Here is a 23,561-nt window from a genome sequence, read left to right on the forward strand (position 1 = left end):
TGGCTGCATTTAAAATGGCAGCAGCCAATAGTTAGTACGTTTACATCAGTTATTGATTTGTCAGTAACTGTGCTCTTCCCGTAATGCTTGGCCCTTTTGAGGCAGACAGTTGGAGGATAAGGACCTAAATGTCAATCTTACAGTTTGATTTCTTGTATTTTGCTTGTTTGTTTGTTTCTAATTATATATATATATATAGGGGCAAGAGAGACTTTCTTAAAGGTGTATATAGACATCAATACACTTCTGCCTGCATATTTGTTTTCGTGTCTATAGATAGTGTAAACTGCTACATCAGAACAGCAAGCTGTTAAGAATTGCATAGTGTTTTACTCTTTATTTTAAAAAAATCTAGAGAAAACTACATATATAACATAATAAATGTATATATGTGTGTGTGTGGGGGGGGTGTACCTTATTTACATAGTTCCCTGGCTGGAAGAGAATGTGTTGCCCTTTGCACAAATCAGATGGAAAGGGCAGCCATGCTCCAACATTGACACAATTGATATGTTTGCAGAGACAAGGGAGAGATAGAAGGCAGGTTGATAAGCAGAGGTTTATGAATCAGGTTTATGCTGTCAGTGGGGGCAGACAGTTAGACTGAGAGGTGAGAGGGAGAGATAGAGATCCTTGAGCGGAATAAAAAAGCAAGCCAAGTCATAACCAACGATAGGTTAGAGCTCATCATCGCAGGGGCTTCACAACAGGTAACTGTACCTTTTTAATCTAATTCACCTCTTTGGCACCCACTGATTTCTCAACTCTGTCAAATTGACTGTTGCCATGATGAAAAGTTTGGCCCTATGTACTTTCAAAGAGCTTAATTGATTAATTAAGGCAATTCATTACGCTGGGAGTGTCCAGCTACCAATTTGAATTGAAAACTCACACAAGGTGGATTTGAACTACATTAATTACTTCAGTAAATCAATTTTGCTGAGCCCCTTCAAGTAGTAAGACAGGAGACAACTGTGTAAAGTGATTATGAAGTGTTATAAAGAGGTTATTTTAGCCAGTCATGATTATTATGGAAGTGAGGACTAACACCAAATGTTTCAGAAAGGTCAAACTAATTACATGGAATGGACAGGTGGCACATTGAGGCAGCAAATCTGCTATTTCAATATTCATTTACTCTGCTTTCTGGGAGACTATTGTTTGAAAACGCACTAAAATTAGCTGTCAATCATGTCTGAATACATTTGCTGAAAATTACTCATCAGGCACTGACACTGCACACTTGTGTAACTGAGTGTTGCTGTCCATTTATTTACGCATAAATGTCTAGCACTGTTTGTGCTTCAAGAAGTATGTGTCTGTGAATGAAATATGGTGGGCCAGAGGGAGAAAAGAGGTGCATTAAACATTGGAACAAGGTATGAGAAAACATAGCGTGTAACTCTATGTTGCCACCCAGCTTGGTGCTTGTTGTCATGTGTTTGCATGGTGCTCACATCCTACATGGAGAAGTTCTGTCAAGTCTGGTCTGGTCTGACCTTTTCACTCTCCAGACACGTTTACAGCTCTCCAATACCTATCAAAATATCTACTCCCTTTCTGCCTGCTTCTCTGCCCCTAGCACAAACTTGCATCACATTCTAAATCCTTCTACAACTGTACTTTTCTCCCTCTGCTGAGTGTTTTTTGTATTCTGACCCACAATCCACTGCTTAACCTTACAATTTCCTCCATCCGTTGTCACTCCTTTCTCATTTATTTTCCCTCTATTCTTTGTCTTTCTCTGTGTGTTTGACCATCGCTTTTACAATTCAAGTCAAAGCGATGCTCCAGGAGCCGTCTTGGCTCCAATAACCACATGGGAACACAGGGCAGAGGTGACAGGTAGAGTAGGAGGTTTTATTTGCATAGAAAGCATCAATATGTATTTTCTTGAATTTATGTTTGCCCACATCATTATCATCAGTGTTTTGTTTTGTTTTGTTTTGTTTTCAAAATTGTAAAAACACAAATTTTTTTTCTTTGTCTTCTTAAAACTTGTCCTCAGACATGGAGTTCACGTGGCTGTATTCCCTATGCCAATGCATGTTATCTTTATCTATAATTGTGGTGAGCGTGCGGCTTTGCATGGCAGTCACCAGCAAGGGCACGATGGCTGATGTCCAAGACGGATCCCAGATTGCCAGGCCCCAGCCTGGGAGTGTTTCATGCTGTCTTCGACTGTGTCTGGGTTGCGTTGGAGCCATAGGAGGTGCAGCAGGACTCCCTCTGAACGTGTTACTCAACCTGCGAAGCTCCCAGTGTTTGTACACCTGCATAACCCTTGTGTGTTGCCCTATGATGGTCAGGCAGTTTACAATGTTCCTGTTGGTACTGCTTACCCTGGACACCCACCTATACCATCGTTTGGCAGACAGGTGAGCGTAACAGTTTGATCAGTAGAGGAAAAAGGACACAAGTTTTCAATTTCAGTTTCAAAGTTTAAGCAGACACACACACGCACACACACACACAACAAAAAATACACAAAAGCAGACATTTCTTATATAAGACTCATTTTCAAAGTAAAATAAAACTTCAAAAATGAAAAGAGTGGTTTAATACATTTTTGTATATGTGTGGGAAAGGGTGAATATGTGGGTGGCAAGAGTCAACCAAGATTTGTAAGCATGCTTTTAGCAAAAATGAGAGAAAGAAATCAATATAAGTGCAAAAGGGGGAAAAAAAAGTCAAGGCACACCTTTGTATGTAGTAAAACAACCTGTTTGTTCAGTGCTCATAAAGATGTTCTTATTGCGAACTGCTTGTGATGCGATGTGAGTGATGGTGAGTAAATATCAATTGGCTCCAAGGCTCTTAGATGTTTGATTGACAGTGACCCACAAATTTGGACTTGAATGGAAAATCAGAAATTCATTTTAGACTGAAAATACTTTCTTCAAAGATGTACGGCGTGCCATTTTGTATTTTTGGAGTTGGTGGTAGACAGGAGTCAGTTAGGAACAATCATCTTGGTGATGTCCTAATTTCTTATCAAGTACTATTGAGTCTCAGTATTAACTCCACGCTAATATGTTGTTGTTGTTTTTCATGTCTTTGGATGCCAGATACTCCACAGTGGTCACTCGTCAGCGAACTCTGGGTGTAGTTCTGTTGTGCTGGGTGGCCTCTGTTCTCTCCTCCTTTGCTCAGTTCATCGGCACAGATGTCCTCAACGCCAGCACGAGCAGTACGGACCCAGGCACAGTGGGTCTTGAGTTGGATGGTAACTGGACAACTTCTTCACCCCATCTTACCTCTTCCCCACCCCCTAAGTATGACGTCAAAGTCATTGGGAAGTACCTTCCATACGGAGGCTTCTTGTCAAAATTTTATGTGGAGGACATGAGCAACTTTACCTATGCTGAGATTCACAGCAGCCACTGGACACTCTGTGCTCCTGACACTATTCTCAGTCCCCAATTCTTGGTCTATGTTCACGGGATGACGGCATTTATCCTCCCCTTGCTTTGGCTCCTGGCCATTTACATTGACCTGCTATGCATGAAGCAGAGGAAGACTCCTTTTAGTCATGCAGATCCCCCAAAACATGACTCCTGCTTGGCCCGCTCCCTGGCCCTCTCCCTCTCCCTTTTAGTTCTGCTGTGCCTGCCACTCCACATTATCCATGCTCTCCTGCTTTTTACCCCGAGTACTTATGTTCCTCACTGGGTTCGTATATTTGCCTTGTTCCTCTTCCAGCTCTACAGTCTTGTGCCCCAGATCCTTTTCACTCCTCCTAGGAAACACATGGGGGGAGAACAGGCATCATTCCCTCTAACTGTTACCAACCTTCCACCTGCAGTAGCCCAGTCCAGAGGGAAATCTGTACGTATAGCACTGTGTGAGGCGATGCAGGCAGCTCCATGGTCTTCAGCCAAACACTCCCTTAAAGCCAAAGTGTGCCCAGAGGTCTAAATTCTTGGAAGATCTGGGCTATTGTTCACAGCAGATAGAGCAACATTCCCTCCATGTTTCGTGTGCGTAAAAAATAGTTAGTATTGGAAACAAATGACCTGTGGACTGAAGAAATGTGGCATATTTCTGTTTGTTGCTGGCTTTTAAGCAATCTGCAACCTTGTATACACACATAATGCATAACTAGCAAATGATCAGGCCAGTTAATTATCAGGTCCCACACCAAATGTCAGTGAGAAAATTAAGTCTCTAGGTGATAACTACTATCCTGATCACAGATGTCTGTTTTCTTTGACTGCTCTTCCTATGGGTCTTATTCTAAGCCTGCTTTAAATCTCTACTAAGCCAACCACCAGTAATGTAGATATATGAGTGACAGCATTTAATTAAACCTTCAGTAGTGGTCTAGAGAGAAGGTGGGATTGTAAGGAAAACATAATTAACCTGGTTATGACACAATTTTCATGGCTGCTTTGATTAAACTTGTAAATACAATACGATTCTCTCTTGTAATAAAAAGGTCCTTATTCACACTAATTGGATTGTTCATCTTGAAGCATGTTAGTATTAAGAAATCAGTGATGGAGAAAACAGTAGCAATCCATCTCCCTCTGCATAGGACATATGTATGACAGTGAACATGCCATTTACATTAGGGTGACCAACTGTCCTCTTTTTTGCACTTGTTGACTTGTAAAAACCTATATGACATTTTTTATTTCACCATTCATTATTGAAGTTCTTCTTGGCTGGGCCAAGTGTTCTCTTTTTTGAAAATCAAAATATGGTCACCCTAATTTACATTTCCCCCCTGTTTCTCATGATCATAGACCTGCTCTGTCTCTCCAGCTTTCTATAGACCTTGTGCCTATTTTTTATTCATTTTCTCACTTTTCAAATCCTTCAGCACTTTCAGTTTTATCTTAATGTATTCAGAAAATACACAGACTGGTATGCTTCATGTCATTGCAAAAAAAAAAAAAAACCTTTCCCTGGAACACATTATTGACAAAGAAATGTAGTAAAGTCTGGGGTAAAAAAATATCACTCAGTGAAGAATTAAATTTCTCCAGCTTCCCTGGCACAGGTGCATATTCAATTGTTTTGCCTGCTTGGAAGCTCCCTACTTCCTGATTATACGCAGCTTGGAAACTTCAGTAACCTGCGCTTCAAGCTACTCTGTCACCTCTTTGCCATGCTAGGGTCGCTGGTGAAACCAAAGAGAAAGGACTGATACAATCATGCATGTTGGCAGTAAAATAAAATTACTTTTTTTCCTTTTGAACTGAAGTCAAATATTAGCTGCAAATTGTAAAAATGAAATATGACTCTCACAAATGGGAAATTCTCTGATGTGAACCCGTTCCAGGGGATTAATTTGTGAAACCAACGTCAGAGAAAAGCTATATGAGTTATTCATACTTTTTCCTGTCATATTATTAGCCATATTTTGGTACATTCACTGCGTGCCATAAATAGAAGTGGATTAAGAACTGATGGCTTGTTACTTTCCACTTTTTCGATTTTTATGTTTTTCGATTTGATAATCACCCTCCACGATCACAGTGGTGGTCGTATTGCTTTCAGAAATACCATATGAATTGTGTTATAAGTATGTCCAGCCTAGTTTCCCAGAAAGCCTACCCAGCCAACAGTCAATGCTGTGAATTTCCGTGTGATTATGAGGACTCTATAGGGGAACACAAACACAACTGTGAACTAAAAAGTTTACTTTTTGTAGAGTTTTATTTTTTCTTTCTCCCCTCTGTGAGGACGAGCAGAAATATCAGCATCAAACAACCAACAAAGACAACCAGACTGAGTGCTGTGTATCCCACAGGAAAACAAACAGATGAAACCTTTGTTTGAAGGACACACACTTCTGTTTTTTAAGACATAAAAAAGGGGCAATATTCTCAGTTTTATTACTCATCGACCACAGTGAGTTTGATAGCAAGCGCTTCCAGTAGTACTGTTGCGTCATCATAAACTCAAGATATGTCTAGTTTCGACTGAATTGTTTGCTGGCCAGAGTGTCAACTCATGCTGGTAGCGCCTGGCAAGTCCATTACTTTGATTGCCGTTTGACAATCTGTCTTTATGACAGGCGACCAAGGAGCTTTGCCATCGATAGAAGAAAACACATCGATCTATCACCCTGCGACCTCCAGCAGCTTTCAAATCTAGCCCTGCACACAGATGGACATGTTGAGTGCTTCCCGACAGAATCGGGTATTGATTGCGTGAAAGTTAATGGCAGAGTCATATTTTTCTGCGTGCGTCTGAATCAACCCTCCTGTCACCTTTTCTTGCCTGCTATCTGCTCTCATGATTCATTAGCACTGCCACACAAGCATCTGTTTTGTTTATTCTGAAAGAGCTGCCAGTTTTAACCGGCTCCGCTGCCTTCATCTTTATCTTCCCACCTATAACGCCACTATTCCCCATTGATCTAATCATATGCTACATCTCCTGTTCTGCATTCACAGGATTTCAAAATCAGTACCAGCTAATTATGCAGTAAACACCCTTCGCCCCCAGCCTCTCCCAAAAAGAAAAAAAAAAAACAGTCTGATACCCGAAGTTATTTTTGGATTCTTTTTTTATTTTGTCGTGCTTTGTATCTTTCCCCTATAAAGAAATAGTTAGCTATATATCAACAATGACACATGGACGGTAAAATCAACAAGAGTGAAAGACAGGAGAAGAGACAACTAGGCACAGGAGACAAAGAGAGAGAAAGACTGGGAAAGAGAGGAAAGATAAGAGGAAAAGAGTGAAAAATGACAGCAATTTCTCTACAGTAGAACCAAAACAAACCATGGGAAGTGTACATTTCTTTAACATTTACAAGTATAATAATAACAACGGCAATAATAATAACAGTAACAACAATCATAATTGTTCAAATAATAATAATAATTAATAGAAAATCAATAAGACCTCTGGTTTCTCATAAAGACAAATGTTTTTTTTTTTATTCTTTTCTTCATTTTCTTTAAAGATCACTGGACAGTAGTTTGTTCGGCTTTGCACCTCTATAGGCTAGTATTCTGTGTTAGTATAGTTGCTCATAATGCGTTTCAGTAGTAAACTGTTTTCTTATTTCTTAAAAGTTTAATTTAATTTATGTCGAAGTTCTTTTTTATACAAACAAGGAATTCAGAGATATGTATACTGTCAACGTGTTTTACTGTACGTATGAATGTGTGCATGTATCTGCATATGTGTTTGAGCATTCAGGGAAAAAAGCCTTCTATTTTACTCTCTCGTTCAGTCCTTTCACTCTGATTCTTCTTGGCCCTCTTATTAAGAGTTTTAAACCTTTTTATCCTCTTAATGACATTCTAAAATAATTATACTTTTCTTTAATGCCTTAGCAAGTCATATTCCTTTCTTCTTTCTCAGGAACGCAGCCCAATACTAATCCTTTCATTATTAGGAGCCAACAAAGAAGAAGTGATAGAGGGAGAGACATACAGAGACAACGAGAGATATACGAGTAAGGGGAGAGGATTGTAACAGGTGAACGCAAAGCAAATTAAAAGAGGACCACATTTCCTCCACTGTCGCAGTGAGAGGGGAAAAATAACACTAAAAGATGCTTCTTTTTTTTTTCTTTTTACAAATTGGCAGGCCACCCAACAAGGATAGCAAAACAGGACAGTTAGTTTGTTCATAAAGTATGGATACTTCCTGGGACTCAGTTTAGTTTTGTTAGGGAATTATATATTAGCTAAGCTGTGTAGCCAAGATGGTTTGGCAATTTAAAAAAAAAAAATCCATTTTCAAGCATCAAGCACTCAGAAGCTCCTGGTCAACTCTCTCTCTCTCCCCTTTGTCCTCTCTCCCTTCTCACACAGTGCTCCCACTGTCTCCGCCAGTTAAAAAATTGAGCTTTGTGAAATGGATTCTTCTATTCTCCAGGCGGGGAATTATAGCAGTCATCTGCCTCTAATTCCCTTTCCACTTTGGCGGCTGCACAGGCAGAGTGCCGGTTTTCTTTGTGCTCCCCGTTTCCCTCTCAATCAAAATAATTATGGCATCATTTCGCTTTTGTCTACATTCACCTAACTCTGTGGCCTCACCCTCTCTCCCTTTCTCACTCCCTATATTTTCCCCAGTTTCTCCAGCTTACAGTATATGGCACAGTCGTTAATGGCTGGTGGGTCTAGAGGCTCTCTTTTCTCAGTCTGTCTCCTAGTTTATGTCTGTTTACAGGATGTATATGGAGTGGACTGGAACAGGATGGATTGGCTGTGTGCGGTATCTGTATACAGTCGTTTTCAGAAGGCTGCCTCTTATGGCGCATTGTATTTTGTGTTTGTGTGTGTGTGTGTGCGTGCGTGTGTATACTGTATATAAGGTGGGACACAAGGACAGGAAGGGGGAAAGGGTATGAGGTCAGAAGAAAAGGGAATAGGGAAGGAGAAGGGCTACAGTAGGTACTCCTTCTTGCCCTGGCTGGCGTCGTTCCCATTGAGGAAGGCCTCTTGCACTTCACCATGTTCATCCAACCCACTGGCCTCATGGGTAAGATAGGAACCTGAGTGAACAGAAAGAGAGCAGGGGACAGAGAGAGAGAGGACAAGAGGGAGATTGTAGGGGGAAGGTTAGGCGGCAAAGCGTCATGATCATTGTAGTGCCATGCAGCAAAATCAAACCAGTCAGTGCTAATATTACTCCGTAGCATACCTTTGACTGATTAATTCATTAGTTAACTGATTGTTAGGTCAATACCAGGCAAGAATTGGCTCTCGTGTACGGTATGAGCCTACCAGCAGAAATCAGAGTTGGCGAATGGATGCGTGAATAGAAGAGTCACAAGGAGAGGAGGTAATAGAGGGAGGATAATAGAAGATAATAGAGAATAAAAGACAGGGAGGGAAGAGAGATTGGCAGAAAAGGGTGGAGGGAAAGTTAGGTGCAAGAGAACAATGGCACGTTTGCGTCACTCAGAAAACCCATTAAACTCATTTTACCACCCCTCAGGTCTGTATGATTAATGAATCTGTGTAGTACAACTTGTAGAGAGCAAGAACCACTCAAGTCATCTTCATGCTGGAGTGTCCCTTCACTCCACGGGTGACTGACATCCTTATTCGTTGCACCACAGAGGTTGACTGGCATGTTGACAGTCACAAGGGACCAAGACAAAGCCCTAATACCCTGTCTCAACACTGATTGGTTGTAATGGTCCTGTCTTCATGCTGATTGGCGGTCAAGCCATACTGACTGTTGACTGACGGTGTGTCTAGCCATAGGGTAAGTTACCCTGGTCGCAGCCTGCTGCACTATTCCTAGATCATTTCTTGGCAGCTTTAGTGCATAGTACGTGGCTGCCAACAGAGGGCACTTAAAAAGATAGGGAACGCGGCGACTCTGCTTTAATAGATGAGCCTTGATACACTAACATGTAGTCATAAAACACTGGGGACCACACCTACATTTCCCACCCAACCTTTTCTCTTCCAAGGTTGTTTATCACAGACAGTGCCTGGCTGGAGAGGAGCATCCTGTCCTGCATGCTTTCTGCTGACAATTTTACACAGAGTTTCACAGACTCTGAGTGTAACTAGAATCCAATAATATTTTCACAGCGCGTTAAGTCAGAAAGTTGAGAAATGAGAAAACATGCCTGTGGAAATTTGATAAAATACCCCGATTCCCAAAAATGTGAGGTATGCTTGTGAGAGTAACTTTTGTGTCACCTGATATGTGAATTTGAGTGTGTCTGTGGATTACCTTTCTGTCGGACAGAGCACCAGATGGTGACAATGAGGACACAGATGACAGTGAAAACCAGCAGCGCCAGAACACCACCTATCACTGCATAGGGTACTGCACTGTGAGTCTCCACCACTGCACCAGGATCTGAGGAAGAGCAAGAAAGACAAATAGTGTGTGTGGGTAGACTGCATAAAGGGAAATGTTGAGAAAAAGGAAAAGAAAAGTGCTGGCAAAGAAACTGAGGGGAAAAAAAGAGAGAAATGGATCAAAAATGAAAGCAGGCGAGATAAAAGAGAAAGAAAGGCAGCACATTCCATCAGCTTGGAAGAGGGAGCAAGACACGAGAAAAGCGAAGTCGATATCTTCAGCCGAACTTGCATTATCACCTTTCATAACCCCCCCACTCACTCCACAGAATGCCAGACAGTCAAAATGAGTGAGAAAAGGGTGAAGAAATGAGGAGACTGAATAAAGGAATAAGTAGCCTATGTCAGCCACTGCAAAACCACTCCATTCAGGAACCTGTCAAGAGTACAATGCATTTTGAATGAGGGAAACTGTGTTTACACCTCAAGCAGTGCAGTCGTCAGAAATGAAACCAAACATTTCACCGCAAAATGAGTTAAGTGAGCTCAAAACCTGGAAAAAGACAAATTATGTGAAAATTTGCAGTATAAAGTTGCAGTTGTGGTAAGAAATAATGACGGCTAAAATGAGAAATGATGAAAGAAGTGCATGTTAGTATTGAAAAGATTTGTCATTTGATATCTGATCGGTCAATCAATCAAACAGTCAAATGACAATAGAAGAATTTGTTAAGTCACACACACTCTCTCTCTCTCTCACACACACACACACGATTAGTGCTCTGAGATGTCATGCTCCCCTTTAAGCATCCATCCATTCCATCCATTCGCTTCCGCTTATCCTTTTCAGGGTCGCGGGGGGCACTGGAGCCTATCCCAGCTGTCATAGGGCGAGAGGCGGGGTACACCCTGGACAGGTCGCCAGTCTGTCGCAAGGCTAACACACAGGGACAAACAACCATTCGCACTCACATTCATTTGCACATTCACACCTAGTGACAATTTGGGTTATCCAATTAACCTATCCCCACAAGCTGCATGTCTTTGGACGGTGGGAGGAAGCCGGAGTACCCGGAGGGAACCCACGCAGACACGGGGAGAACATGCAAACTCCACACAGAAAGACCCCGGCCTGATCTTGGAATTGAACTCAGGACCTTCTTGCTGTGCGGCAACAGTGCTAACCACCGTGCCACCGTGCTGCCCTTTAAGCAGTTTGTCAAAATTAAGATTACTCAAAAGTCAAAAGCTTTATTGTTAGTTGCACCTGTTGCAGATCATTTAGCTAAACCCAAAGGAAATGATTGTGTTTATGTGTGTCTTTATACAATTTCAGTAGTACATCCTGGCAAAACAACAACAAAAAAAGACACTCAGGTATTTACATGCACAGATGCAGAGATAGAGAGAATTAAGATAATTGGAATCAGCCTTGTTTCTCCTGAATTTACAGGACAGCTCTAATTATCCACCAGAGAGCTAACTTTAAATGTGTGCTTCTTGCAAGGATGTGAATTGTTCTTCACTGGATGGAGAAAAGGCCCCCTGACTCCCACATTGGCACAAAGAAACATTTTTTAGTTTTGAGCACTAATGAACCTATGTGCTGTTGCATTTTTACAGAACATAATAAAGCAAAATAAGCTAGGAGTGTGTTAGGTTTTGTATTGTTGATTGTCATTTATGCTTAGAAATATTTAACCATATATGCTTAGAGGTGTATAATCAATTGTGTAGTGATAGGATGTGTGATCTTTAGCAGGCTGCAAAGGCTTGGTGTGCATTGGAATGCACACCTACATCCTGGGAGCATGGGAAGAGGTCGTACCTTGTTTTATTGTTTTATGGTAGGATAAACGTGGCTATATCTGTTTTAGGCTAAGTGCCTTTTGTTTAGATGAACTGTTGGACTTCCAGACCAGCAGGTTTAGGGAAGTCATTAATGGGGTCACACTCTGACCCCCCCCCCACACACACACACACACAGGCAAGGTACTTTTTGTTTGTATGTAGATGTCATATGTTAAGGAACCTATGCATATTCATGTCAAAGTTAATAACCACTTACTCTTTCATTTTTCCATTTTTAGTACATACATTAATACACCCAACACTTTGTTAGGTACACCTTGCTAGTACTTGGTTGAATTGGTTTTCTTTAAGAACTGTCTTTAATTCTTATGGCATAGATTCAACTGGGTGCTAAAAACGTTCCATAGATATTTTGGGTTATGATCTATTGGATTAAGATCCCGTGACTGGGCAGGCCGTTTGAGTACAGTGGACTTAGGGAGATGATTTGAGCTTTGTGACATGGTATGGTGTACTGCTGGATGCATCAGAAACATCAGAAGGTGGTGACACAGTGGTCATAAAGGGATGGAGTTGGTCAGCAACAATACTCAGATAGGCTTTGGTGTTTAAACATGTTCATTTGGTACTACTGGGCCCAAGTTGTTTTAAAGAAATATTCCACACTCCATTAAACCACTACACCAGGAGACTGAGCCACTGATACGAGACAGGTTGGATCCATGCTTACACCACATTCTGTCGCAGCAGAAATCGAGACTCATCAGACATGCCAAATTGTAGCTGGTAGGAATTACACCCAGTGGGAACCACTTCTTCTGCTTTAGCCCATCTGCTTCAAGGTTGTATGTGTTGTGCATTCAGAGACGCTCTTCTGCACACCTTCGTTGTAACAGGTAGTTATTTGGGTTACTATTGAGTTCCTGTCCTCTTGATGCACTCTGGCCATTCTCCTTTGACCTCTGGCACCAATAAGGCATTTTCTCAGAAAGATATTTTCTCTTTTTTGGATGATTCTCTGTGAACCCTAGAGATGATTGTGTGTGAAAATCCCAGTCGGTGGTTTCTGAAATACTCAGACCAGCCTATTTGGCACCACCAACCATGATCAAAGTCACTCAAATCACCTTTCTTCTCCATTTTCATGCTCTCTTTCATTCAGCAGGTTGTCTAGATCATGTCTAGAATGCCTAAATTAATTGTGCTACTGCTGTGTGATTGTCTGATTAGATGCTAAAACAAGGAGTTGGACAGGTGTACCTAACAAAATCACCAGTGAATGTATGGATTTATGTCTATGATGAATATCCTCTCATGGGTATACTCTATTTAGTGGTATAAGACTTTTTTAGTTCATAAATATGTACTTGTGTCATATTACCACAACATACCATTACACCATCCACTGGACTCCAAATGCAACTTCTTTTAATCCTGCTGATGCTTTTAGTGGCATATTGCAAATGAATCACAGAAATAGTTTTTGTCTGCTCTTTGACATGGTATTACTAGCATGTATAAAATATAACTCATAAGTGTTGCAGATGAAGCCCATGCATCTCTGTCTTGCTTTGTCTGTGTTGTCTTGTTCTTTGTTGTTGTGAAAAAATTAATAAAACATATGTCTTTGAGTCTGGACTTGTGTCTGAGTTGCGGGCGATAACAAAAGCCTTTTGATGGGCTGAGTCAGTGTAAGAGCTGGTAAAGCCAACAGAATGCAAGGACACAGAGTTATTGATGCAGATCTTGAACCTTGATAGAGCGGAATTAAAACATGAATCATTAATACAGTGCTAACAGATAGATATCAGCAGAAGAAGAGAGACTTGTGGGAGAGGTGAAAGAAAAGAAGAGAAAGGAGAAAACTGAGGATCAATGACTTAAAAAAAAATCCTTTCTCTACATGCATCTCTTGGACAAATGTCTTACTGAGCAACTTGCATCACTTTTCTGGTTTTGTGGATGACAAAAGACTTGCATCTATATTTATTACTTAAATCACTATTAGTTATTTGAGGACACACAGTGAGAATAAGGAATATTTCTTAGGAGCCAAAGAAAAGCAAAACAAAAGAAAAAACAGGTATACTCAAGAGATCTGTCTTTATCTCCAAAAATATGTTGTTAATCCTCAGTGGCCCAAAGCACCACAGGAAATGACTGACTAAAAAAAATAGTTGTTTCCCTAAGGAGTCCTTATGATACACCACATTGAATAAACATCCACAAAACTGTCCAAATAGAAACTTTCTTAAGACCCTTTATGACATCTCCACACATGCCCAGCAGGTGAACAACCTCTACCTGTCACGGATAGTGACAGAGGCAACAGCAGAACAAGAAGAATGCTCCTGTTCTCTTTGCTTCATCTTTCCTTTTAAAAAAAACAGAGAGCAGACAGAGAGGAGCTGAAGGTGTGGAAAGCAGGACGAAAACAGTGAGCATGTGCTTTTGTGAGTGAATGAGATAATTAGATTCTGTAGACGAAAAAAGATACGGCGTACTGAATGAGAGTGTGCAGTTATAAATATGCACACAGCAACCATGCTTATAGCTGCAGCGTAACACTCATCTGAGCAAATATGATTACAAACACCTGGATCCCTGATCTTTTCTACTTTCATGCTCTCCTTCTCTCTTTTGATGTACATTTGTGAGTCTGTGTGTGTATAAGCAGATAAAGGTTTGTGTTGCACCTTCTGATCCTGCCATAGGCTAACATTAGTCAGCTTAAAACTAGGTGTGTTGCTAACTGTTAATGCAGATTCATTAACGGTAAAAAAAACAGCACCATGGAATCCTGCTTAGGACACACACACACACACACACACACACACACACGTGTAAAAATGCTGACTGGGCAATGAGCGCGTGTCGGGGGGAGCATCAAAGAGCTAGTGATGAGAGAAGAGAGAATAGATGGTTGCGCATGGTGCATACCCAAGCGTCTGCAGGCGGGTCGCTCATGTGGATGCAGGGCAAAGGAAGGTTGCAGCAGTACAGTGTGTGCGACTGCATGTGTGAGTGGAGGGAGGTGGAGTATAGGTAGGGCGGTGGAGGACACCATTGGAGAGAAGGAAATGACAGGGCGAGAGATGCAGCGACTATGACCTGCAAGAGCTGGGTCACAAGAACGACTAGGGAGAAACCCAAGAGAGATTAGGCACTCTGTCTTCTATCTACATTTGTGAATACATTTTATATATATTTATAATGTGTGTGTGTGTGTGTGTGTGTGTGTGTATGTATATATATATATATATATATATATATATATATATATTTTGGCAGTTTAGCTTAAATTATGGGACAAAAAGAATGGTAACCCGTAACTGTGAAAAGTCTTCAGTGTAATCCATGTAGCACTGCATCACAGTGCTATGGGAAATGTGGAGGGACAATGAATAGGGCTGAAATCCTGCAATTAAATGACAATCCACTTGAACACCTTAGTAATGGCCACAATGAAAGAGATAGAATGTATAGAAAGCATGAGGCTTTCAGTGGCAACAACAAGTACTGCTACTTTGATGTGGACAACTGCTCAAAGGGATTATAGTCTACTAATTATACTGTTCTTTGGCTCCATGTTTAAAAATACAAAAAATTTTCTGTAGTAAATCCATAATAAATTTTAAAAGGTAAGCTAGAAAAAAAAAACCCTAAACTTAAGTATAGTCATTTTGGAGAAAAGAATTAGGCTAACCCAGATGTGATCTCTTCCTTGCAGGTCATAGTTATCTGTTTTCCCATTGGGGTGCAGCAAAGCCAGAAAAGAAAGATATGCATGTGTGTTACCTTCTGGATCCAGGGCCAAGGTGGGTGGTAGGAGGGTTGGGGTGGTAGAATGGGAGGTGATTGGTGGGGTGGTAGGAGTAGGAGTGGAAGGGACCATGGTAGTGACAGACACATTATCTACAGGCAGACAGGGAATGGGATAAACACAGACATACAAATACAACACAGAGGGACATTTTAAAAGGTGTTTTGTAGTAAAGTTAGTACTGGATGTAAAACATGACACATGCTTCTTTCGTTTCTGTGGCTGCAGTTGTTTCAAACACTAAAATATCAACATTAGTAATCATTTTCCCCCAAAATGTATGCAGATTTCAAGAAGAAATATATTCTGACCCATGAAAAGTGATAAACAAACACATTACCAATGTTCTTTGGCAGGTTATATACCAGCTAAGGAGGTTAAAGATGCTCACGATGTGAAAAACATGCTTTAAAGTGGCAGCTGATGAGAATTACACCTGGCAGACTGGCATTCATCTGTGAAGCAATTGGAATATATAGGAACACATTCTCTATCACTGACACATTTTCTATGGTACAATGGCAGGAGAGACAGAGACATTGTCTGTGACAGATGCATTCCCAATAGAACAGTGCCATGCAGGGAATGTCTCATTCAATGCTGAACAATAGCTTGGATCTTGACACATTCTCCAAATCAATGGCTAAGACACAATGGTAGGTAGAGAGGTAGAAAAAGACAAGTTCAGTGCTGTTAAAGATAAAAATAATGGCTGACAAGAACTAAAAGGGAGATGGTGGCGTGAGTGTGTGTGCATCAGCACTTTCAGAATGAATAATACGCCACTTCATCAGACAATTTATATAAAACTGCAACATGCAAGGAAGTCTATGTGCTCAGTGTAGGGCACACACACACACACACACACACACACACACACACACACACACACACACACACACACACACACACACTGAAGTTATTTTGTAATAGAGGAAAATGCACTTGTGCATGAAAACACGCATACTCAGTGTACATGTCCTTATACACAAATGCCTAATTGCACACACACATGCACACACGCTGCCCTTTCTGTTCAGGAGTAATTTATTGGTAAGTATTCCTCTGTCTCTTCTCTCTTTCTCCCACCGGCCCTGAGATCATCAATCTCTTTTTGCACTCCTCTTATGTCAGCACAATACCTCCCCCACTACTGCCTTTTTTCCCTTTCTTCAAGACTAGCCTTGGTGTTCTCTTGTGTTCGTGACTTACATGATGCATAATGTATTTTGTGCAAAAGATGAAGAGTTATCTGCGGGAAAAATAAAGTAAAATGGAGAGTGGAACAAATCGAATTTGATAGAAAATAGAATTTACTTAAATCTCTCTTTAGTGTATGAGTTGCTGTATGTTATATGCTTTTGTATGTGTGTGTGTGGATGCATGTAGATTTCATTTGAGCCTAAGAGCGGAAGATTAATTGCTGAGGTCACTGCACCAATTAACTGGTCACTGATTAATTTCTTTTGACTATCATGAAAAAATAAATGTTCCCCGCTCACTATTTTAAACTTTTTTCTTATTTTTTTCAGTCTCACTCATCTTTTCTTCTTTCTTTATCAACAAAACTCTTTTTTTCCCTCACCCTCGCTCCCCAACCCATTTTGTCCACTTCTCCACTTCCCTTCATTTGGCTGCCTCAGCTGGCTCTCTGGTTTCATTCCTCTGTGACTGCGTTCCCTCACTGCCTCTCTTCAACTTAATTAAGGAGAATGCCATACAGCTGTCGTTCTCTTGGCCGATAGCGTCCTTTTTCCCCCACATCATATTGTTATTCATTAACACTATACGCCTGCCAATCAGGCACACAGCCCATGTTATTTCGAGGGATGGATGAGGCGGCACTTGCGATAATGACGTTTCTCCTCGTATCTCATTCTCACAGTAGTGCGCCTGAGGATACGGTACCACCATTTTGGATGAGCCCTGTTATTCTTTCATGTTCAGTGTTCTTTATTTTAAGGGCTTAGCCCAAAGCACTGCTTGTCTAGCCAGTTATCTTTTAGCGCACTGAGTGCTTAGACATTGGTCAAAGGTCCACTACTGTGACCATAAAGGTCGACACTGATTACCTGAAAACTCATAGAAAATTTACTTGGATGTCAGGTGCATTGTCACAAGTGAAAGAAAATAGCACTGAAGCTTTTCTTTTTTAAAACTAAAACGACTCGGCTTTATCTCAGTCTAGCTTCTTCGGCCCCCTGCCTCTAACCTTTTTACACTTTCCTTCTCATTCTATTTTTTTTGAAAGTCTCTCTTCATTAAGTGGAGGTCTGTTTTTTTTTTCATTCCAATTACCCTGACGGCTCATTACAACAGTCGAGGAGACAGACTAATCCCTGGTCACCTAATATCCTTCTCTATCTCACCGTGTACCCACCCTTTCATCTTTTTGTCCCTTGCTTTGCTTTCCATGCAACTTTCTGTAAATCAGTTTCCAGTTTGCATTCTTCCCACTGTTCGCTTCTTTCTGTATTTCACAGAAACGAGCACCCTCACATGCATACACGTGCATGCACATGTGTTAAGTATATGAAAACTATAATACTTATTTCCCCAAGATGGAGAGAGACATTTCTCTCTCTCTCCATCTTGCACACTCTCTCATGCAATTCAATTCTAATAGGTTTTATTGGCTTGGCGATTCATCTGAGTGCAGCAACTAAGTTCAATTACATAAGGAAGCCCTTTGGGCTTTCACCAGGCAATCAACAACATTCTCCTCCCCGTCACAGGCACTCGCATGCTCATGCATCTTTGCGCATACACATAAAAAAAAAAAATCCAATTTCTACTTAACAATGGTGGCACAGAGATGAAACACCCAACAGAGGCCACATCCTTTTAGGATTTTACAGATACTCGCTCCGAGACTGTGTGTTTGTGTGCGTGTGCCTTTGCTTTCTCATTCTTTCGAAATTTCTCACATTTACATCAATAGTGGCCTCCTGAATGCTGCAGAAAGTTAATTTCATTGTTTTAATTTGTTCACACACCTACATGCACAGCAACAGGAAATATCTCACTCTCTCTAAATCAAGGCTTCTTAAAGTGTGTCAATTAAGGAAATCAGCATGAATTAAGAGCCATAACAGAAAAATGCAGACATCACACACGGGTAGTTAACGTTTTAATGTGTCTGTTTAGAGGATAGTGGTTTATGTTGGTGATTAATTTCTTCATTTAATTTCAGTAAATCGTTTTTGTGCTGGTTTCTAGCTTTCAAACCAGCACCCTCTGTCCTATTAGGAAGACAGAAACGTGTTTGTGTGTTATGAACACTAGAATAAAAGAGTTAAAAGCACCCACAAGCAACATTAGCTCTAATACTTGAAATACTCAGTTTGTCTTGGGTAAGGTGCTTCCTTGATCACTGTGGACTCACATGAACTGTGATTTAGTACATCTGTGCTCACACCTATTTTGGGTAATATCTATATAAGGTCAGAGATGAAGACCATGTGTGAAAATAGCCATAAACTGTGGAGGAATGAATGTGCAGCCCATATAATGCTACCTAGCCCTCTGATTGGTCCCCGGGCACTCTGAGAAACCTCGCTCTTAAATCATAAACATGCATGTATACAGGAATAAAAATTCAATAACACACACAGAGTAATATGCGGTAGGAATGTGTGACTCGTCCAATAAAGCTCAGCTTCAATGCATCATGTCTTTGCACAACCAAGGCCCTTGGAGAGTTTCCCACCTCTCACTCACGATTCTCCTTGGCTAGCATTAAACCTGCCTCTCTTTGTAAAGTGACAGCACTTAAAGCACCTGCGACAAATCTGAAGCCCTTTTGCCTGAGTTTAAGCTCAGGCTGCAGACCCTGATGGCAGGTAATTCTCGCAGAGGGACGGTTGACACAAAATGAGACATAGAGATGAACAAGTTTCTTTGCACCTGTAACAGAATGGTTTCATTTCTGCTGACTCATACCTTATAACACACATCTTCCATCATCCCCTCTTTGCCTGCACTTCCTCCTCCAGTGCACCCAGGGATTCCCTGTGGGAAGGCTGGGAGCCAGCTAAACTGACATTTCGTGTATTTGACAAGCCGTGGTACTGAATGTTAACCTGCATTCAACCTCCATCGTCCTTCATCTCCCCCTATTCATTTCTCCATCACACCCCCCTACCCCCGTTCCCCCAATCCAACTTCTCACTACTTTACACCCAGTTTGCTCCGTGTCGCCTTCTCAGAGAGCAAGGCCTTCTTCGGTAAAGAGACTGAACTGCAGCTGAACCTAGAATAAGGGGCAGACCGGTGGCCAAGTGAGAAATAGTGATGGTGTTTGAAGAGCAGGGACAGGAAAAGGAAGTGGACAGGAAGTGCTAAAAAGGTGAGAACAGTTGAAAGCACAAGGAAAAAATGACATTGAGGAACAGAATACAGCAAGGTATAATGGGAAAAGGTGAATAACAAGAGTGTTTCAAACAGAAAAAAGAAAATAACCTCAGAGAGATTGAAAAGGTAAAGCATGCGACTACATCAATACACCAGTAAAACTGCATTTCTTTTGATCTGCATAATGCTTTGGGAAGAAGTGAAGATCCTCGCTACAAAATAAGTTAATCATTATTTGAATGAAAGAAACAGATGATGACACCTACTTAAACAATGTGGGTGCTGGAATGAAAGAAAGCACATGCTGCGTAAAATGTTGGAGTTATGATTCATCTTGTGTTTTATAGCATTAAATCCCATCATTTTTATTATTGATTGGCGACTTTCATTTAGTTTTCAGAAGCTAGCATGTCACCAGCACTATGTTAAATCATCCTTGGTGGTTTATTTACATCAATACAAATGTACAGTAAAGCGTGCATTTAAGTTCTGCGGCATTTACAAAGACACACATATTACCGAAAACATTAGAGCTTGAATTCAATGGATACGTTTGACATTTCTCAAGAAATAATTTTCACCATATTAGCTGGATTATTAGTTGTGACATTCGGGAAAATCAAGTGCGACTTTCAGTTGCCTACAGATTAATATGATGGTTGCATCAACAACTCTGAGCTCTTTGAGATAAGGTTTAAAACAATCTGCCCAGTGGGTGACTACATTTTTTTTTTTTTTTTGAAGTACAGCAACCTACCACTGATACGGGGCACACCGAGAGGACTTAAGAAGCTGATTGCTGAAAATCTATGGTGCAGCACAAAGGAGCTGAAGCTAGGCTTATGTTGTTTATGAGGATTTCCTGTCTTTTATGGATTTTTATTGAGGCCAGATTCCTTGATCTGAAAGTATCATTTTATTCACAAAACGAAAGGATAAGAAAAAAAAGAGCGATATGTCAAATTAACAAACAGCACAGAGCAACGACATTAAATAAAGAAGATAAATGATGAAATTTGAGGAAAAAATGCCACAGAGGAAAATAAATGGCGACGACTGCTAAGGAAATGGTGACGTGGAAAAAGACAGAACATTTTCTACAGTGGTGGCAACACACATCAAAGCTCGACATGTCTAACCTTTTTGAATAGAGAAACAGAGAGAACGAAAGAAAGAATAAGTGCGAGAGAAAGGAGAGCTGGTGGTGATGTCATCTTTCATCTTGCCAGTGTTGCCACCCGTGATGTCTGTGGAAAGCTGCCATTACGTGTGTCATCTGATTATTGTACAAAAGTGCACTCGGTGTGGAAAAGAAAGCGATGGCTAGTGCAACAGTGAGAAAGATAGATAGACGAGGGTGCGCTAACTAAAAGCAACCTAAGAATGTTACATAAGATATGATGTCTCAGCTCCCTTCATTCTTCCCACTGCTTCTGATCTTCAAACCAGGTGCTAGAATGACATGACAGGAGCTGCCAGTGGGGGAGTGGGGGGTTAGATCAAAAGGGCAAACCTACTGAGTGACAGTGGTGTGCACGTAATTAGGTCAAACCACAAATGCATTGGATATGAATCCATATAAGCCGCTAATGACGAGCTTGCTTTACAATTCAGCCCTACTGCTGCTGTCTTGTTAAAATTTCACAAATCTTGTTTTGTCCTTATTTGATTGCAAGTTTTACAGAGTTCTTACTCTCTTGGATCACACAACTTTAAACATATTCTTTTCAAATGTACTTCTAAGCCAGAGAGAAAGTTTAGCCAATTTGTCATATTTCCTGAAAAGAAGTGGTGCGAGATATTCATGTGATGTTGCAAGTGGCATCGCTAGCATCGCCTTTTATTAATAAGGGATAACTGCTGTGTTCATTTCCACAGTTGTATGATTGAACTCTGCTAGCAACATTTACACATGTAAAAAAAATATGCTTATTTATTTTGAGCCTTGGTGAAGCTGTTTTAATTCCTCTTCGCCACCCTCCCTTCAAGTCACCCTTTCATTTGATCAGCTGCCCCTCACAAACAGAGGTAGGAAAGTGATGTGCTTACGCTCAGAGCTGTGGTTACAAATGACCCTAATAAGGATATCAGCTCTCACTGATATGATACAGAGCCACAAGTAGCTGAAACCAAACATTTAGAGCAATCTGATGCCTGAGGTTTCAGCTCAAAGGGATTAATTGGACTTATGCTTACCTCATTATCTGGAAATTTGGCCGTGCTGAACATCTAACAGTGTAATGTGATATATGTATGTGTATATATATATATATATACATACACACATACATACACACACACACATGCACACGCACAGTCCTTATTACTGAAAATAAGGACTAGCATAGCAAGTAAGTGGATTAGTAACAAATATGTTTTTTATAAATTACTTTTCAGAGACAGAGTTACAAAGTGCTGTAAAACAAAATAGAATTACATAAAAACTAGAAATAATCACAAAAAATAACAGAAGTTTTAAATATAGTAAAGAGCAACAAAAACACAGAATAAAACAGAAGAAACAAAAGCTGATAATTAAAGCAGGCATTATTAATAAGATCGAATAAAACAGAAACGCTACATAAACAAATACGTCTTTAGCTGATTTTTTAAAAGAGTTCCAGTTTAAAAAAAATATAACATCTTAATTTCATGGTTTTAGTATGTAGTATGTAGGCTTATCAAAGTCAAAGTCTCTTCATTTGTCTCACTTGGGAGACATTTGCTTTGGACACAGGGGTCACATCGCACTCCACAGTCTTCAATCTTGTGTGCAATAGCTAAGAAACTCTGAACCTGCAATCACAGAATGCTAACAGCGCTAACTGGTAAGTGAGCTGTGTTGAGTTTAAAATCAGAGTTTGGGTTTAAAATCTGTGAAAAGAGACGTTTTCACACTGATTCTTATATATACAGCATGTTTTAAGTGCAACATAGATTCTCCCTTTTTTTCATATGTGCAAGTTCTTAAGCCACGCCTTACTAACATCATACATGAAGCCCTGCTGTAAAGTTACAGCAACCCAGGTGCCGCATCGCTTTGTCGCTCGAATGTGCATATATTCAGTTGGTATGAATAAATGTATAAATGTTTGTATACTTGATTCTAATGTACTGTTAAGTCTGTTTTACACTGATGAAACTGCAGCTACCAGAACACAGAAAACACATCAATAGAATGAATTCCACTTTGATCTGTCGATAAACCAAAGCAATTTCCACATCTCCATTATTAGGCTGTGGAATGGTAACCTTTAATATTTTATTGCATCCAGTTGATATTTTCTTGAGCTCTAAAGCGTGGCTGTCACGTTAGAAACAGACAGCAACATTGAAAGCACACGTGGCGATAAAATAATTAACTTGCTCTTTGTTTTTTCACTCTGCGCACTTAATTCCAAGCTTATTGATTTTTCTGCAGCATTAATCTCTTGTTTTATTTGTGACAGTGTTGCGATTGACTGTTAGATTTTTTTATATTGTTTATAGATTTATATCACTGTTTTATCATCATCACCTTATAATATCTCAACTGGAGTAGGAGGCATTCTCAAAGATCACGTTGTGTGGAAGTGGACTCTTGTGATGCGTGAAATGCCCATCGCGCTGTTGTGATACCAGCTCCAACTGCGATTTGGGGTTTTGTTAAGCCAGCCTGGCTTTGTTGAACTTCCTAGTAGTATACATCTCAGCAGTGTGTTAGAGAAGCAGCTGAGATAAACAATCTGGATCTTCTCCATTTAGTGCTTAAAACAAAGTCTAAAATCTACTGGGGGCCATTGTAAGACTATAGACGGGTATTGTGAGCTTGCTTACTAGAACAGGTTACTACATACACT

The 23,561-nt window shown here is 40.5% G+C and overlaps 2 protein-coding genes across 8 annotated transcripts in view; one reads left to right on the forward strand and one right to left on the reverse strand.

Moving 5' to 3' along the window:
* Positions 1-432: 432 nt before the first annotated feature.
* Positions 433-3,918, forward strand: LOC309718046 (adenosine receptor A1; the record flags this gene model as incomplete). Of its 2 annotated transcripts, none has more annotated exons than XM_082552992.1 (3): positions 433-710; positions 2,009-2,378; positions 3,069-3,918. In XM_082552992.1, the coding sequence occupies exons 2-3, from the start codon at positions 2,011-2,013 to the stop codon at positions 3,916-3,918; spliced, it is 1,218 nt and encodes a 405-aa protein (XP_082409118.1). In that variant the 5' UTR covers positions 433-710; positions 2,009-2,010. The 2 variants fall into 2 exon arrangements, with proteins under 2 accessions (XP_082409118.1, XP_082409119.1); XM_082552993.1 differs by lacking the exon at positions 433-710 and adding an exon at positions 1,718-1,845.
* A 1,727-nt stretch (positions 3,919-5,645) lies between these two features.
* cadm4 (cell adhesion molecule 4) overlaps positions 5,646-23,561 on the reverse strand; it is a 168,533-nt gene continuing 150,617 nt past the window's right edge. For 4 of the 6 annotated variants that reach the window (XM_082551642.1, XM_082551644.1, XM_082551641.1 and 1 more), the window contains exons 7-9: positions 15,345-15,461; positions 9,664-9,792; positions 5,646-8,464 (exon numbers count right to left, since the gene is read on the reverse strand). In XM_082551642.1, the coding sequence (XP_082407768.1) occupies positions 8,355-8,464; positions 9,664-9,792; positions 15,345-15,461 (356 nt within the window). In that variant the 3' untranslated portion in view covers positions 5,646-8,354. Of the gene's footprint in view, positions 8,465-8,613; positions 8,693-9,663; positions 9,793-15,344; positions 15,462-23,561 lie in introns of all 6 variants that reach the window. The other 2 variants (XM_082551643.1, XM_082551645.1) reach the window with 2 other exon arrangements.

Source organism: Aulonocara stuartgranti (assembly GCF_965226115.1).
Source record: "Aulonocara stuartgranti genome assembly, chromosome: 11".
Taxonomy (NCBI): Eukaryota; Metazoa; Chordata; class Actinopteri; order Cichliformes; family Cichlidae; genus Aulonocara; species Aulonocara stuartgranti.